Below are 14,381 nucleotides of genomic sequence, written 5' to 3'. Positions count from 1 at the left end.
ATGTTTAAGGGGGGGGGGGATAGAAACTCCCATCCTCCCTTGCTGTCCTGGCTGAAACTCTGACGAGACTAACAGTTCCCGGTACAGTCTGCCTGAAAGATTTTCCAAGTCATTGAATTGGTGCCGTAGAGAAGAGAAAGAGAAGAAAAAACACCGAACGGTACCAGCTGGTCCGTTCCCCATGGCTGGAAAAGCAAACTCCGGTGGATGGAGTGGGCACACGGGGCACGGGTTGGCTGTTAAAATTGTCAATGAAATTCGAGTGCCCCTTAAAAACCTTCCCCCGTGAGCGTTGGAAAAAACGGTCGCAAAAAGCAAATGCCTCTCTCTCTCTCTCTCTCTCTCTCTCTCTTTCTCTCTCTCTCTCTCTCTCTCTCTCTCTCTATGCTCCCTGCACAAAAAGGACCTTCACAAAACCCCCCAAAGCGTCCTACGGGCACAGGAACAGAGAGTTCCCATTTTTCTCTCCCCAAGTATCGTGGGAACCGTTATCCGCAGGGCGTGTGGGCGTTTTTTGATGAAAGCGACCAAACCCGACCCCGAAACTAGTACTACCACTCTGGCTAGTTTGTTGGCGACCATAAAGGAAATGAAAGCGGCTTTGTCTTGTCCTGTTTTTTTCTTTTCTTCTTCCTTCACCCATTTGTAGCCACTAAAACCCACTACTGGAAAGGATTCATCCGAGGCGACTTTTGATGAAAATGATGGAAAAGCTCGTTCGGTGGCGTTTTTATGCGGGTGCAGCACCGTGCAGTGGGGTTTAATTTCCTGAGAAGTGACGCCCCTCCACGTGACGAACCACACTGTTTACTGCCGCGAGGTGTTTTTAGCTGGAAAGTGTGAAAGATTTTACCACCTCGTGGAAAACAACAGCGCAATTCGTGGCACTGTTGGTAAGAGGGTGGCAAATGGAAAGCTTTGGCAGGGATTGCAGTGAGCTTTAAGTGGAATGGTGGTTTGAGACACACACTTCCTCGGAACAGGATCGTTATGGGATCGTTGCTTTATTTGATTGCTTTAGTAAAACATTCTGTTAGTATTTAAAACATCACTAAACATTCTTATTGAGTTGAAGAGAAGCTGTCGTCCTTTTTGCCTTCCAAATAATGCTTGAAGCTATTGATTGCAACAGTTTGAGCAAGCAAGATTGAATAAACAGGAGAAAATCAAATTAAATCAGTTATGCTTACGTCCATGCGAGTCTCGCCCCTGTCACAATAAGGGGATGGCCGACGAATGGATTGTCATTTCTCTCGTGTTTAAACAAGCCAAATGGCACGAACTGCATTTTATCTTGTTGTCACCAGCGGTGCACCAGCGTCATCGTGCGTTATGGAACGTGATTTTTCCCCCAACAGTCGGCCAAGAGTCAAAGCAACGAGTGTGACAATTGTGTACGATATGCAAGCTAGCTTTGCTTGCTTGCTTGCTGGAGCTCCCTTCTCATGCCAAAACCGTCGTGCACGATCGATGGAAATTTAATCATGGGAATAGACACATCCTTAATCTAAAATTACCTCTAAATCATCCTCTTGCATCCCGCTCCTCTTAACTGTGGAGCTATTTTCGTGCTGTTAAATAAACGTTTCCTCATTGACAGACACCAGAAGCGCCCGAATAATTAATAACCGTTCCTACCTTATCTAATCTAAGTCGTTCCGCCCTTCCGCCAGTCCGGAATGTTGCGTCTGCCCGGCGGCTCCAAACCGGCCAAGGTGTGGTGGGAAAGAGATACACTGCGTGTCGTCAACGTGTCGAAGCGTTTAATTTTATTCCAGTCCAGCGCTTAGTCGTAAAAGCTTCCCTCTTCCCCTTCCCCGCCCGGAAGAGGAAATGTTGTGGAAATTAGCATCAACAGTTAATGAGTTCAGCATTGGCTTAATTTAAGCTAATGGTTAAAAGTAATGAATCACTACTAAAGGTCAAAGTTGGATTATACTATTTTAAAACGTTTCTTTCTAATGCAATTCATTACTTGTAAAACATGCACAGCACAATGATTGCTTTGCACATCCTTCCAGGAATCGGGCGACATAATACCGGAGGCACATGTTGCTAGAAGTAACAGCGAATGAACTAAAACGATCTCAAAAATCAACGTGATCACCCGCGCCAGCTGGCAAACCGTTGGATGCCCCCCCCCCCCCCCTGCAAAACGACCCTCCTTGTCCAACCCCCCACCTCCTCCAAATGTGTCCAATTTTTCCCATTTGTTCTTTCTTGTGTTCGTTTTTCACACGACGACACGAGTGCGCACGCGCTCCACTCCCGCAACAAGAGGAAAAGCGCACCAAGAAGCTTCAGGAGCTTTGGCTCCGAACGAAGGAAAAGCGTTCGCCTCGGTTCAGTTTTCTCCAATTCGTCGACGAGTGAAAAACACAAACGTTCGCAGCGCAGAGTGTGGTCGGAAAATCGTTGTTAGGTAGGTTGTTTTTGGCACAGCAAGAGGCGAATTTCCATTTCGAGAGGGTGGCAAAAGGGGGATTGTTTGTAGATGTGTGTGTGTGTGTGATTGTGTCGTGGTGGATGTAGTGGTGTGGTGCGGTTTTAGAATTAGAGTTCGGGCAACTGTCCCTCTCACTTACACACCCTTCCCGTCGCCGTCTCTTTCTCACTCTCCTAATGGTGACATTTCTGGTGGAGGCATTTTCTGCTGTTTGGCATCAAAGTAAGCGCTGTGTTTATCGGTTTATCGCGCCACTTTTCGGGTGGCCTTTCTTTCTGAGCATTTTGCCAATAATTTTGTGCGCGGAAGACACACGAAGGACGAGGTAGTGCAAAAAAGAAAAAGAAAATAAAGTGTAAATAGTTATTAAGGTGATTGTAGTGAAAATGCACCCCACAAAAGGCCACCCATTTCATTGCGCGGGGCTGTTTTCCTTTGGGGTGAAGTGATAACATAACCACACTTTATTTTTTCGTTCGTTCGTTCGTGGTCCTCATCTCCCTCACCCCTAGTGTATGGGGGATTTTCCATGTGGGCGCCACGGAAAGATTAATGTGGCTCGCGTTCGGTTCGGTATAAAACTTGTAATCCTATCCTCGCTGTGCTCCATAGTCAGTAGTTGTTTAATGACACGCCTCCGATGGCAAGGATGAGAAGGGGGTTGGACGACACTGTTGGTACGAAAATCGATGCCTGCGAGAGAACGAGCAAATTGCTGTTTGGCGCTACGGCGTGATCCAATTAATTATACATTCATGAGATGACGGAAGCAGCAGCAGCAGCAGCAGCAGTAACGTCGTCTTTGGTTATTTATAAAGGTTGAAGGTCGTATAAATGCGTGTGTGCGATTGGCAGAAGAAAAAGTGGCAAAACTTGCGAAAAAAGAGTGATGCGAAAGAACAAACCTAAAGCAAACACACAGGACCTAATGTTATTATTGCGTCGCTGTGTCTCGTCTGCTCAGTCGAGCGGTGATGATGAATTACAGCGGAAGCCCTACACCTGCCCTGCCATCTGCCAGCTGTGTTGACGTCATCGTAGCTCGCTCTCTCTATGGTGGTATTGATTTGCCGCATTTCACACTCGATGACGTTGGTTTTGTCCGCATGCGTTTTGTCAGGCAGGCGCGCATCCCCGGGTGATGCGGGTAGATGCATAAGGATGTTTCGCCTTTCGCGAGATGACCAAGCAGGGGAAGGAAGGATGCATTCTGACCGGTTTGGGAAAACAGCTGCTGCTCCTGGGATGATGGGGATGGGTTCGCAACAAGTGGTCGGGATTTTTGTTCAGCTTTTGGTACTGTGTGATTATTGCTGTGGGAAATATAAAACACTGAATATAAAAGAAGATTGGATAACCACTTTTATATGTCACAGCTTCGTGGATGCTGCGCAGGATGTGTCCATACAAGCACTCTACACAATGCTCTCTCCACACGGGGTGTTCAAGAAAATGTTTCCTAGAAATACTTCGTTACCATGGAGTTTCCCAACATCTTTCGCTACACTTGCAGCATCAATTGAGCGTGCCGTGATTCGAATCGCAGGAAAAGCTGTGCTTGACGGCGGTCCACACAACTACCTGGGGCCCGCTTTATCAAATGTCATCTTAAAGATCGCTTTGTGACACTTTTACGCAGGATTTTGAAAAGGGACATTAATACGTGTCGGGAATTTGGAATCATTGAGCAGACACACTCACACAGGCAATATTTGGTGCCATAAATCATTCAATATAGGTAGCCGTGAGGGGATGAAAACGTGGTCTATCAAAAGACCCCATGCAGCATGAAGTACTGTGGAACAATAGAGCCCGAAAAGCATTTTTATGTTTGTTTGATAGTGCCTGAAAGCGTAGTGCTAGTGCATTGTTGTAATACTTTTCTCTCTCTTTTCTCTCTTCCATGCATCCCCGTGGCGTTGGCAGAGCTTTTCAACGTGCTTTTAGCGAAGCACTCAGCATGTACTTCTTTTTTGTTTTAGCCTCGCTGATGGTGGCTAACCCAGCGTTAGCATACCTATCAGCGGGCATGAAGGTAAGAGCCGCCCGTGCCCGCCCAAACGTAGTCTTCGCCAAGCTCATCCTCTCACCCTTTGGCTTTACCCACACAGGATCAGTTTCTGTCAGACATGCTGCTGCGCGAGCTGGTCGATAGGATGGGCAAGGATTTAGCCGAGGCAGCCGACTCGTACATCGATCCGTCCGCGATGGACGAGCTGCCCGCCAGCCGGCTCGCCCTGATGGCACGCGTCACCAAGGATCTCGAGTCGGAGCAGCTCGATTACGATGCGCTGCTCGATGGCTCGAACCCGAACCCGTCACCCCGGGACCAGGAGTATCTGCAGCACAGCTCGCTGTGGGGCCACCAGTACGTGTCGGGTGGGGCGGGCGAAGGACCGAACCGTCCCAAGCCGCAGGTGAAAACCGACGCTAGCCTGCCGGCGTACTGCAACCCGCCGAATCCTTGCCCGGTCGGGTACACGGAAGATCAGGGATGCACGATGGATTTCGAGAATACGGCCGCGTTCAGCCGCGAGTACCAGGCGGCCCAGGACTGTATGTGCGATGCCGAGCACATGTTCAACTGTCCGGCGGCAGCGCAAAGCGAAAGCAACCCGCAGATGGATTCGGATCTGGAAAACTTCATCGCCCGCCAGTTCCACACGCAGGAGCACAAGAATCTGGTCGCTAAAAAGTTCCACGTAAAGAAGGTATGTGAGTGGGGGGAGGGAGACTTGAGCGTTGATTTCTAACAAAGGAATTTTCTTCTCTAGAGTTACAACCCCTTCTTGCAAGGTGAAAAGCTTCCAGTTGCCGCCAAGAAAGGCTTCAACGTCAATGTTTAAGCGACGACTGTTCACTGCAACACCGTACAACACACGCTCCATATCACGATAACCGACCCAAAGCAAACAAGAATACATCAGACAGCAGCAGCAGATGAGAGTTTAATCGTACGATTAACTCTAACCCCCCAATAACGGACAAACGGCAATGGAAAACAATTATTCATCGTTCAATCCTAGACAGTAAGACAATTGCGAATTTCAACTTTCTTATGTGAAAAAGGGCAGAAACCCTGCACTCGACCCAGGTATTGCATTCCTATGGATTGGTTTTACATTTTTAAAACGAATTTCTACATTCGTGTGGGGAGCTATCAGTATCCACGCAAGAAAATGAAAGCTGTAAGGCAAGCGCATGGGCTAAAGATGCTTAGACCACAATGCTATTGTATAAATATTCTTCGTTGAAAAGTTTCATTTAAAAAAAAACAGCAGCATTTTTTCCACTTTGAGCCAAAAGTAGATGGATGTAGACGCAAATGTTTATTACTGTGTGTGTGTGCTATAACTTCCAGAAGCCAGACAAAGCAAAAGTAGCACGTAAAGCTATTTTGTAGACCACATTTAAACACATTCATTCATAACTGTTTCATGATGATACGTTCAACAGCAGATGCAACTGACAGAACGTTGGAAGATTGTCCAGCTTTTCCCGATTTTTTGTTTTCTTATAAAAGAACCCATTATAAGAACGCTTAGCACAGAGCTTTCGAGAGAGCAACAAGACGATACAACATACAGATTAATACTAAATATTGAATCAAAATGAAATATCTTAATACATAGCCTAGCAAACGCAACCAAAAACAGGATCAGTGTAGTTAAGCGCTAAGCGATGTACCCGTTTTCAATGCTAATACTTTTGTACTAAAAACCTATCCTCAATGCTGCTACTACTACTACAGGCAGTGTAACATGGAATCTAACCATTGCTAGAATGTAAGAGACCCCAAACAGACAATGTGCAATCTTTTTGTTTTGTTTATTGGTCACTTTAACATTAATAGTGTTGAATCAGGAAGCGTTCTACTTCCCGCATAAAATCTTGGTCAATTTTATCCGTCAACTTGTCCCATGTGAGACCTGAGAATCATTTCAAGTGAATCAATTCAATCAAATTTTATACAAGAATTAGAAGAAATTCATCATTTCATTCTTGTTTCTTCCTAAGCATCTGTATTTGCTGATCGGTATATTGTGCTGATAAATGTTACAAACTTGGGATGGATACTTTCACACGCCACCGACAGATGCGAACCACGCTTATTGATTAACCTTTGTGTTGATTATCGTCTCAGCGAAGTAGCTTCTCACTCGTGTTTCCTTGCTGGCCAACATAACATCAAACGCACGCCCATCAACATCGGGTTCGGTAGCGCGTTCCTCCCGTGGACGTTAGAGGCCAACAACATCCGCTTCTGCTATCGAATGGCCGGGAGACGCTAAGAGCTTTTCGTTGAGTCTCATTAACACGAAGGCCACATCGATAGGCAACGAACGCTTCTGTGATGAGATGGCAATTCAATGCTTGATGCGTCGATGTAATCCCATTTTCATTCGATCGTTTTGATCGTTCCATGTCGCTTAACTTCTTTTGTGCCATTTTCCCCGAGAGGGCATCGTGCAGTGCCGTTCTCCGCCACAGCCACTTTAAATCAATGTCTTTGTGAAATTTGATGCTATTCTAAGTAATTGTAATGCACATGATGACATAGACTAATTAAGAATAGGGTATTATAGCAAGAAAATACTAGTGTATCAAGTAGAGGATAGATTTGCTTGATGAGAGAAGCAACAAAAACAACAGATCATAAACAGAGCAATGATTTTTCTTTACCTTTGAAGCAGGGAAACGCTCAAGATCCTGTTTTTTTCTGTTTCGGGACCACCATACCATCAAAAAGACCGGGTCCTAAAGGGCAAAGAAAGTCATCCAAAACTGAAAACAGAGAAAGAGAAACAAGAATATCGACTAGAAATTTGACTATAACTTCTTCGAAAACCGATACCTTTAACATCGATAGGTATGGTGTCCGTTTCTGCAAAAAAACAAAAACAGCAGACGGATTCATGCTGATATAACAGCAACACACACACATAAGAAATAATGAATTCAGATGACGATTAACTTCGTTGCGCACACGATCCATGATGCGGTTGACTGTAGTACCTATTTCATCGGTCTTACCAGCTCTCGACCGGGTGTCCTGATGCGAGTGTTAGGAATTTCCCTTTCAAAACCATCGAACGATCGGAGGAAAATTGGGTGGCAAAAGTAAAAATCTCACCAATTCCATCAACAACGATTATCGCTTGTGCTGCGAACAGTTTTCCTTCGGTCGAGACATTCCAGCACTCGCCCCAGAAGGATGCTCATGAAATGGGCACCATCGTCAACCGTGCAACGCTATTATCGTAATCGTTATCTGATAACTTTACACATAAACATTAAAACTCTAAATAAACGCACAGTTTACACAAGAGAGATGTACACGAACAAAACACGATACAAGCAAGAAAAGAAAAAAAATACACACATACGATACAGTATTAAAATACACACATTTAATGCTAGGATAGGCTGAAGAAATCACACGATATGATGCTGCAAGCATTAACATAATAACTTCGTAAACATACATCATAACACACACACACACGCACACGGTAACAATTACTGTTTAGCATGTAAGCATTAACAAACTGTGTAGAATACACAGACACACATTAGATCTGTATGGTATATATTTGCAATTACGTTAACCGTGGGACGTTTGTGTAGAATGGAAACACAAACAGAGAAAAGATGATTAGAGAACAGAATATATATATACAAATATATAATCTAATTTTGTATTTATATCTTAAAATATTTAAACTATATACATATACACATTGCAAACTCACCTTATATACAAAAGGTTCTGGCTAGAAGTCTAAACAGAGTGTGAAGGTGAGGGTCAGTGGAAAACGCGTAACGAGATCATCAAATCGGAAGAGTGTGTATGTACATCTTCTCAGTACTTCGGTTCTTTTACATAAATATGACAATATGATTACATAGTTACAATATACGATGGATGAATGGCAAGACAGAAGCAGCTTTACGAACCTTTTAGTCACAAGATTATGAAGGCTCTTTTAAACGATTCTCGGTAGAAGTTGAGTGAAGGACGGATTGGAAAAGCAGGACACAGCTTAAAAGTAAGACGCCTATATATTGCATACCACCTTGCTTTTAGATTTTAAACCATTCATTCGGTTGGGAATTCCACCAGTTCCTCTACTGCTTCACATCACTAAATGGTGGTGGGCGGTAGAGTTAGTTCTTCTGAGGATAAGCATATTCTCTGTACCTTACTTAATTAACATACCAAACCAAACAAGAGCAACGGTTTTTTGCGATGGTGCATGCTTCTTGTGTGTCGAGAAAGCGAGAAACAAGAGAACAACAAAACGGCAGCTAATGTAAAACCCCATTTTATAACTTTTATCGTCTTTCACACGTGGAACATACACAGTTTGAAGCTTGATTTCGTCTACTATTGTAAGTACATTAAAGAAAAGAAAACCACACAAATACAAACCTATTTGCTCGAACATTTCCCACATGAGAACGCAATGGTATATTTCTTTACATTTCGAGACCGAGACTCGGTAGAGAAGAAAACAGATCGATGTTATATTTACACACTCACACACCCCAGTACACTTGGTAGTACACTTTCGTTCGGAAGGATGTTTGTTGCTCTCCAAACACAACAGTTTACAACACATCATAATAGAGCTCAAAGAGCAATAGCCGCTATACACATATAGAGACAGAGAGCAAAATTCAAACTTTAATGAAACATCACCAATAAAGAGAGCCACACCACCCAGGTAGAATTAATCCAGAATGTGCAGTACTTACTCGTTTTGGAGCTAACAGTTTTATCTCGTTTTATCTCCAACAACATCTGACCGTTGAATCGCAAACACAATATGAAAAATATTGGCATGAAAAATCCCCAACCGCTAATGCATGGTAAAAGTGACGAACCCCGCGAAAGAGACAGCAGGAGAAAAGAGAATTCACAAGAATACAGAAAAAATGACTTGAAAAATTAAAAAAAAAAAACTAAATAGAAATATATCATAAACCTTCTGTGTCGTATTTATGCATCATTCACGGTTACCTGTTTGTTCTTTTTAGATTAGTTTCGTGCTTTTGAGTTTGGGAGGTTGCCAGTGGAAGCCTCAAGCATTGGATGAATAATGTACTACCAGTACTATCTGCTTTGTAAACAACACTGCGGTCACAGTCAAACATTAAACTCCTAACAAATGTGGAAGTAACAAAATAATTCATTTCAATTTCCTGGCATATTGTATGATGCATGTTTCAAATCGCTCCAAAACACACCACAACGGCCGTTTCAAACCGTCTGACGTGTACACTGTAAAATGCCGGGGGGAGCATTTTCGTTCCCCCCACCCAAACAGCTTTTCCTGCTCGTGTGAGTGCATTGTGTGAGTGTGTAACGGATTTTAGTGTCAAACCATCTCTACAGACGCGCTATCACGGCACGGGTTGGTAGATTTTGCGCCTGCAGGCTTGTACTTTTGTACTTTGTGTATATTTTTCAATTTTTATCAACTGTTTATGATGGATATGAATGATTTCTTGGTGATGCAGGTGTTCTTAAAGTTTGTGCGCGATAATGCGTATGTGGTGAAATTGCATGTGGCGAAGAAAATCAACCAGTCCACGGTGACGGTGCTGCAGAATTTGGTCGAGTGCGACCCAAGCTACCGTGCCGTTTGGATCCTGCCCACAGAGAAAGATGGTGAGTAGTAGGCTCTGTACGATCGATACCATGGAGGGGAACCTTTTCCTTGCTACAGCTAGCGTCTTCGATCTTAGACGGAGTTATAGTGCTGCGTGCCGCGGTTGGCGGCGAAGCGCCATACACGCTCGCGACGGAAGAGAAGCTGAAGAATATCAAAGTGCTGATGAAGAAGTGGGACAATCCCACCATCCAGAGTGCATCAAAACCGAGCCCCCCGACCCTGTTTGAGATATTTGTGCCGTGTGCTAGTTGGACGTTTTGGTCCATCGGCCAGGATTTGGCGTGTCGTGGGAATGTTCCGCCGAATTGCTATTACGACCAGGCCACCTCGTTGCAGCGCTGCCAGCTGCCGGTGAGCATGCGGTTCGGCAAGATACTACAAACCCTTCTGATGGACACGCCATTCCCGTTCATCATTTGCGGCGGCCCGGACAGTGGCAAGCGCACGGAGATCGTGCACTACATACTGGAAAACTGTCGCCGGCATCAGGCCCCATGCCGGACGCTGTGCGTGCTGCACGACGAGGTCGAGGTAATGGCGGCCGCCGAACGCGTCTGCAAGGAGCGCAACGAGCAGATCGGCAATACGATCGGGTACAAGCTGCACATCAACTCGCAGGTGTCCGAGATGAACAACGTGGTGTTCTGCACCATCCAGACACTGCTGCTGTCCCTGCTGTCGGAATCGGGGCAGAAAATGTTGATCCAGCTAACGCACCTTGTGGTGGACAGCGTGGACCGGGGCGCGAGTGACATGAACCTGTTGCTCTCGCTGCTGAAGGAAAAGCAACATCTGCACCCGACCATGAAGCTGATACTGCTTTCCTCGAGCAGTGTGGTGCCAACGTTGGGCAAGTTTTTCGGCGAGTCGCAAATTGTGCAAGTACCGCACAACCCTCCGTCCGTGCGCTACCTGCCAAGCAAGCCGCACAGCGTGGAGTACTACTACCTGGACGGGATATTGGACCGCATCTGCAAACATGAGGTAATACAGAAGATGAAAGATCATCTTCAGACGTCGCAAAATCCCTTGAAGCTGATGGCGAAGCTGCAGGTTTACTACGGTCCCCGGCAGCTTAATCGCAACGTGACGCGTATTATGGACCAGCTGCTGCTCAAGTGCTGGTTTGCAAGTGACACAAAACCATTCGTTGTCCTGCTGCGGCTGCTGGCGCACAACAAACATCTGGTGGACTATCAAAACTCGGACACTCGCATGAGCGCGCTCATGATCGCCGGTGCGAAAGGTTAGGAGCATCACACAACCCTCTTATGGGATACATATGATGGTGAGTTCATGTTTTTTTACACCTTACTGTATCGTTGCCTAGGTTACGTGGGGGTCGTCCGGGATCTGCTAGCGATCGGGGCCAATCCGTACCTGGTGGGCCGCAAATCGTTGAGTGCGTTGGATTGGTGCACAGCGGGGCAACAGAATCCGTGCTGGCAAATCATGAATGCAGCGCATCGAGCGGAATTGTCCACCAGTGTTGCCGGCTCGAGACTAGCTCTGCTGTGTCAACTGTACCACAAGGTGTACAACCCGTACACCGTCGACCAGCAACTAGTGGTGGACGTAGTGGTGCACATCTGCAAGTCGTGCCTCCCAGGCAAGATTCTCGTGACGCTGCCCGATTTCTCGGACGTGCTCGAGTGCTACGAGCTGCTGCAGAAGAGCCTTGGCACCTGTAAACGGATAGGCTTTCTGATCTGGCATCGATTGCTCACGGAAGAGGAGCTAAAGGACTACACGGTGCATCCCGAGGGGGAGGGCCTTCTCTACGTGGTGATACTGATGGCGGGACCACTGCTCGAGTTGGTGTCCACCGTGGGAAGCATCGACTATGTGGTCGATACCGGGTTGAAAGTACACCCGGGGGGTGATTATGCCAAGGGCCTTTGCGTTGATCGTGCCTGCAAGGCGTCCGTAGAAACGTCGAACCTGCTAAAGTGGCTTGCCCAGCGCAAATGTTACATGCTCTATCCGATGGGCAGTTTGGAGGAAGATCACGCCACCGATCCACACAAAGGTTGTTTCTTCCGCGCGGAACCTCCCGAAACCGTGCTGAAGGCGGTACTGTGTCGCCATCAATCTTCCTGCTCGTCGGTCGAGATATTCTTCGACACCGCCCTGATTCCGGCGAATGCCACCAGCATTACCAGCTCGCTGGAACTGCTCGACGAAATCGGCGCCATCGAGCGACCGCTGCAAGTGCCAACGAGCCTGGGCCTACTGTTGGTGCACCTGAACGTAGGCATCCATCTCGGCAAGGCATTGCTGTATTCGGTCCTGTTTCGATGCCTAGACCCAATACTCACCATCGTGGCCGCCATGAAGGTGGGCAATCCGTTCATCGAACCGCTGGACGAGAAGGGCGAGAGCGAGCTGATGCAGCTGAAGTTTACGCTGCACAATCGCACGTACAGCGACTGCATGGTCGTGTTGCGGCTGTACCAACAATGGACCCAGGCCAAAACGCTCCAAACCGATGGGGAAATGGTACAAAACAGTCACCTCAAAGTGGGCTACATGGAGGCCCTTTCCAATGCGCGCGTCGAGCTAATGTCGGCGTTGCGTCTACTCGGGATAGTCAAGTGCGGCCGGGGACACAATACGGAAGAGCTGAACGTGAACTCCGGCAAGTGGGTACTGGTGAAGGGTTGTCTAGCGGCAGGACTGTATCCTCAGCTAGTCATCGCTGACTATAAAAACAATCAGCTGACCACCAGCGGTGGTGAGGGAGTTTGCGAGGTACACCCGCTGTCGGTGGCCCAGGTTGAGAATCTACCCACCAAATGGGTAGTGTACGTGAGGAAGCAGGAACTATTGCTGGACCTAGGCGAGCAGGGACAGGAAGAACCAGTGCAATGCACACCGAAGACACAGATCTGCGACAACACTGTCATCTCCGACTGGACGCTTCTGCTGATTTGTGGCGTTGATCGACCCGGCGCACAGGAAACCGGCGCTCTGGAGCTGCGCAAACCACCCAACAACGCGGACGGTGACGGCGAACAGGAGCTGGTCGAATTCATCGTCGATCGGAAGTACTCGTTCCAGCTGCCGCACGGCTACTATCGTGCGGTGCTGTGGATTCGCTGCAAACTCAGCCACCTGTTTCGGAGCTTTACGCAAAATCCGCTCAAAACGCTCGAGCGAAAGCAGACGACTGTGTTGCTGAACAAAATCGCTGAGATTCTGCAGCTCGAGGACGCTAGCCTGATGCTCGGTAACGTAGTGGTGGATACACGCCCCAAGATACGGAACTCGTTGCCAATGGGAACGCTGTGGAATTATGCTCACTACATGATGGAACAGTCGTCGATCGGCGAAGGCGGCACACCTGGAAGCTCTTCCCATTAAGAAGTACGTACGCATGTGTGTTAATTATTTCGTCGATAATTTACAGCTCTTTATTATCTCTTCAGTTTTCGCTAAACTGCTTCCGTTTCTTATCTCGTTTACGTCCGAGTTCGTATGCTTAAAATTATATATAGTACAAAGGGTCTGTGGTTGTGTGCAGTTTAAAAGAAGGAGAGATTGGACTATTCCAAACGCCGCACACAGCTCGCGCCATCAGCTGTTCATGGTGTGTAGATTGTCGTAAAGGATTATAGGGCAGCGTTCTCAATCAGCGTCTACGAATCTTGTAACGCCCGAAATCGGAAGGGACTATCATAAAACAGATTACCATTCGCTTAGGTGGTAGAATCTTACAACTGGACATGCAGTAAAAGTAAGGAAAGGGAACTATTAAATTGTAAGCAATAAATAAAACGTTTTTGTGCATTTAAAAAGGAAGTAGCAATGGCGCAATTACTCAAAAGCGCAACGAGCAAACGTCTCCAGCTCTCTATCGCGTATCTTCTCGTTCCCGTTGCTACCAGTTTTGTTTCTACTAAACTACTACTAAAGGTCACTTAAAAGTAAAGGGTTTGCATAATTTACAGTACTTAAACGGCAAAGGTGTAGAGGAGAGGGAGCGTACGTGTATCGTAGGTCGTTTCGCTCTCCCGTACCCTTTTCTCAATTCCCGTACTTGAAAGGACCTTTGGGTAGCATAAAATGTACGCACGCAAAAACGCCCCAAATGTGCGCGTGCCGCCACCGCATCCCATCTGAGTGGTGGTTGCAGCGGTGATGGTCCCCAGTTTGCTGGTTGCAAAAACACGTTAAATACTTGCATGTTAAATACTACATGGGTGTTTTCAAAACCGTTACCTGTAACACACACACGCACACACCTTTACAAAAAG

At 46.6% G+C, this 14,381-nt stretch overlaps 2 protein-coding genes across 3 annotated transcripts; both read left to right on the top strand.

Annotated features, from left to right (window-relative positions):
• Positions 1–2,306: 2,306 nt before the first annotated feature.
• Positions 2,307–9,459, top strand: LOC120956354 (uncharacterized). 2 transcript variants are annotated; one of them, XM_040377745.2, is made up of 4 exons: positions 2,307–2,422; positions 4,373–4,481; positions 4,558–5,157; positions 5,221–9,459. In XM_040377745.2, exons 2-4 carry the CDS (start codon positions 4,407–4,409, stop codon positions 5,290–5,292), a joined length of 747 nt encoding a protein of 248 aa, XP_040233679.1. In that variant the 5' UTR covers positions 2,307–2,422; positions 4,373–4,406; the 3' UTR covers positions 5,293–9,459. The 2 variants fall into 2 exon arrangements, with proteins under 2 accessions (XP_040233679.1, XP_049465723.1); XM_049609766.1 differs by lacking the exon at positions 2,307–2,422 and adding an exon at positions 2,719–2,817.
• Positions 9,460–9,869: 410 nt separating this feature from the next.
• LOC120958452 (3'-5' RNA helicase YTHDC2-like) lies at positions 9,870–14,379 on the top strand. The gene is made up of 3 exons (XM_049609759.1): positions 9,870–10,121; positions 10,199–11,371; positions 11,456–14,379. Exons 1-3 carry the CDS (start codon positions 9,938–9,940, stop codon positions 13,486–13,488), a joined length of 3,390 nt encoding a protein of 1,129 aa, XP_049465716.1. The 5' UTR covers positions 9,870–9,937; the 3' UTR covers positions 13,489–14,379.
• Positions 14,380–14,381: the final 2 nt, after the last annotated feature.

The sequence above is a fragment of the Anopheles coluzzii genome, chromosome 3 (genome assembly GCF_943734685.1).
Source record: "Anopheles coluzzii chromosome 3, AcolN3, whole genome shotgun sequence".
In the NCBI taxonomy this organism is placed as follows: domain Eukaryota; kingdom Metazoa; phylum Arthropoda; class Insecta; order Diptera; family Culicidae; genus Anopheles; species Anopheles coluzzii.
This window is presented reverse-complemented; position numbering and strand designations above follow the sequence as displayed.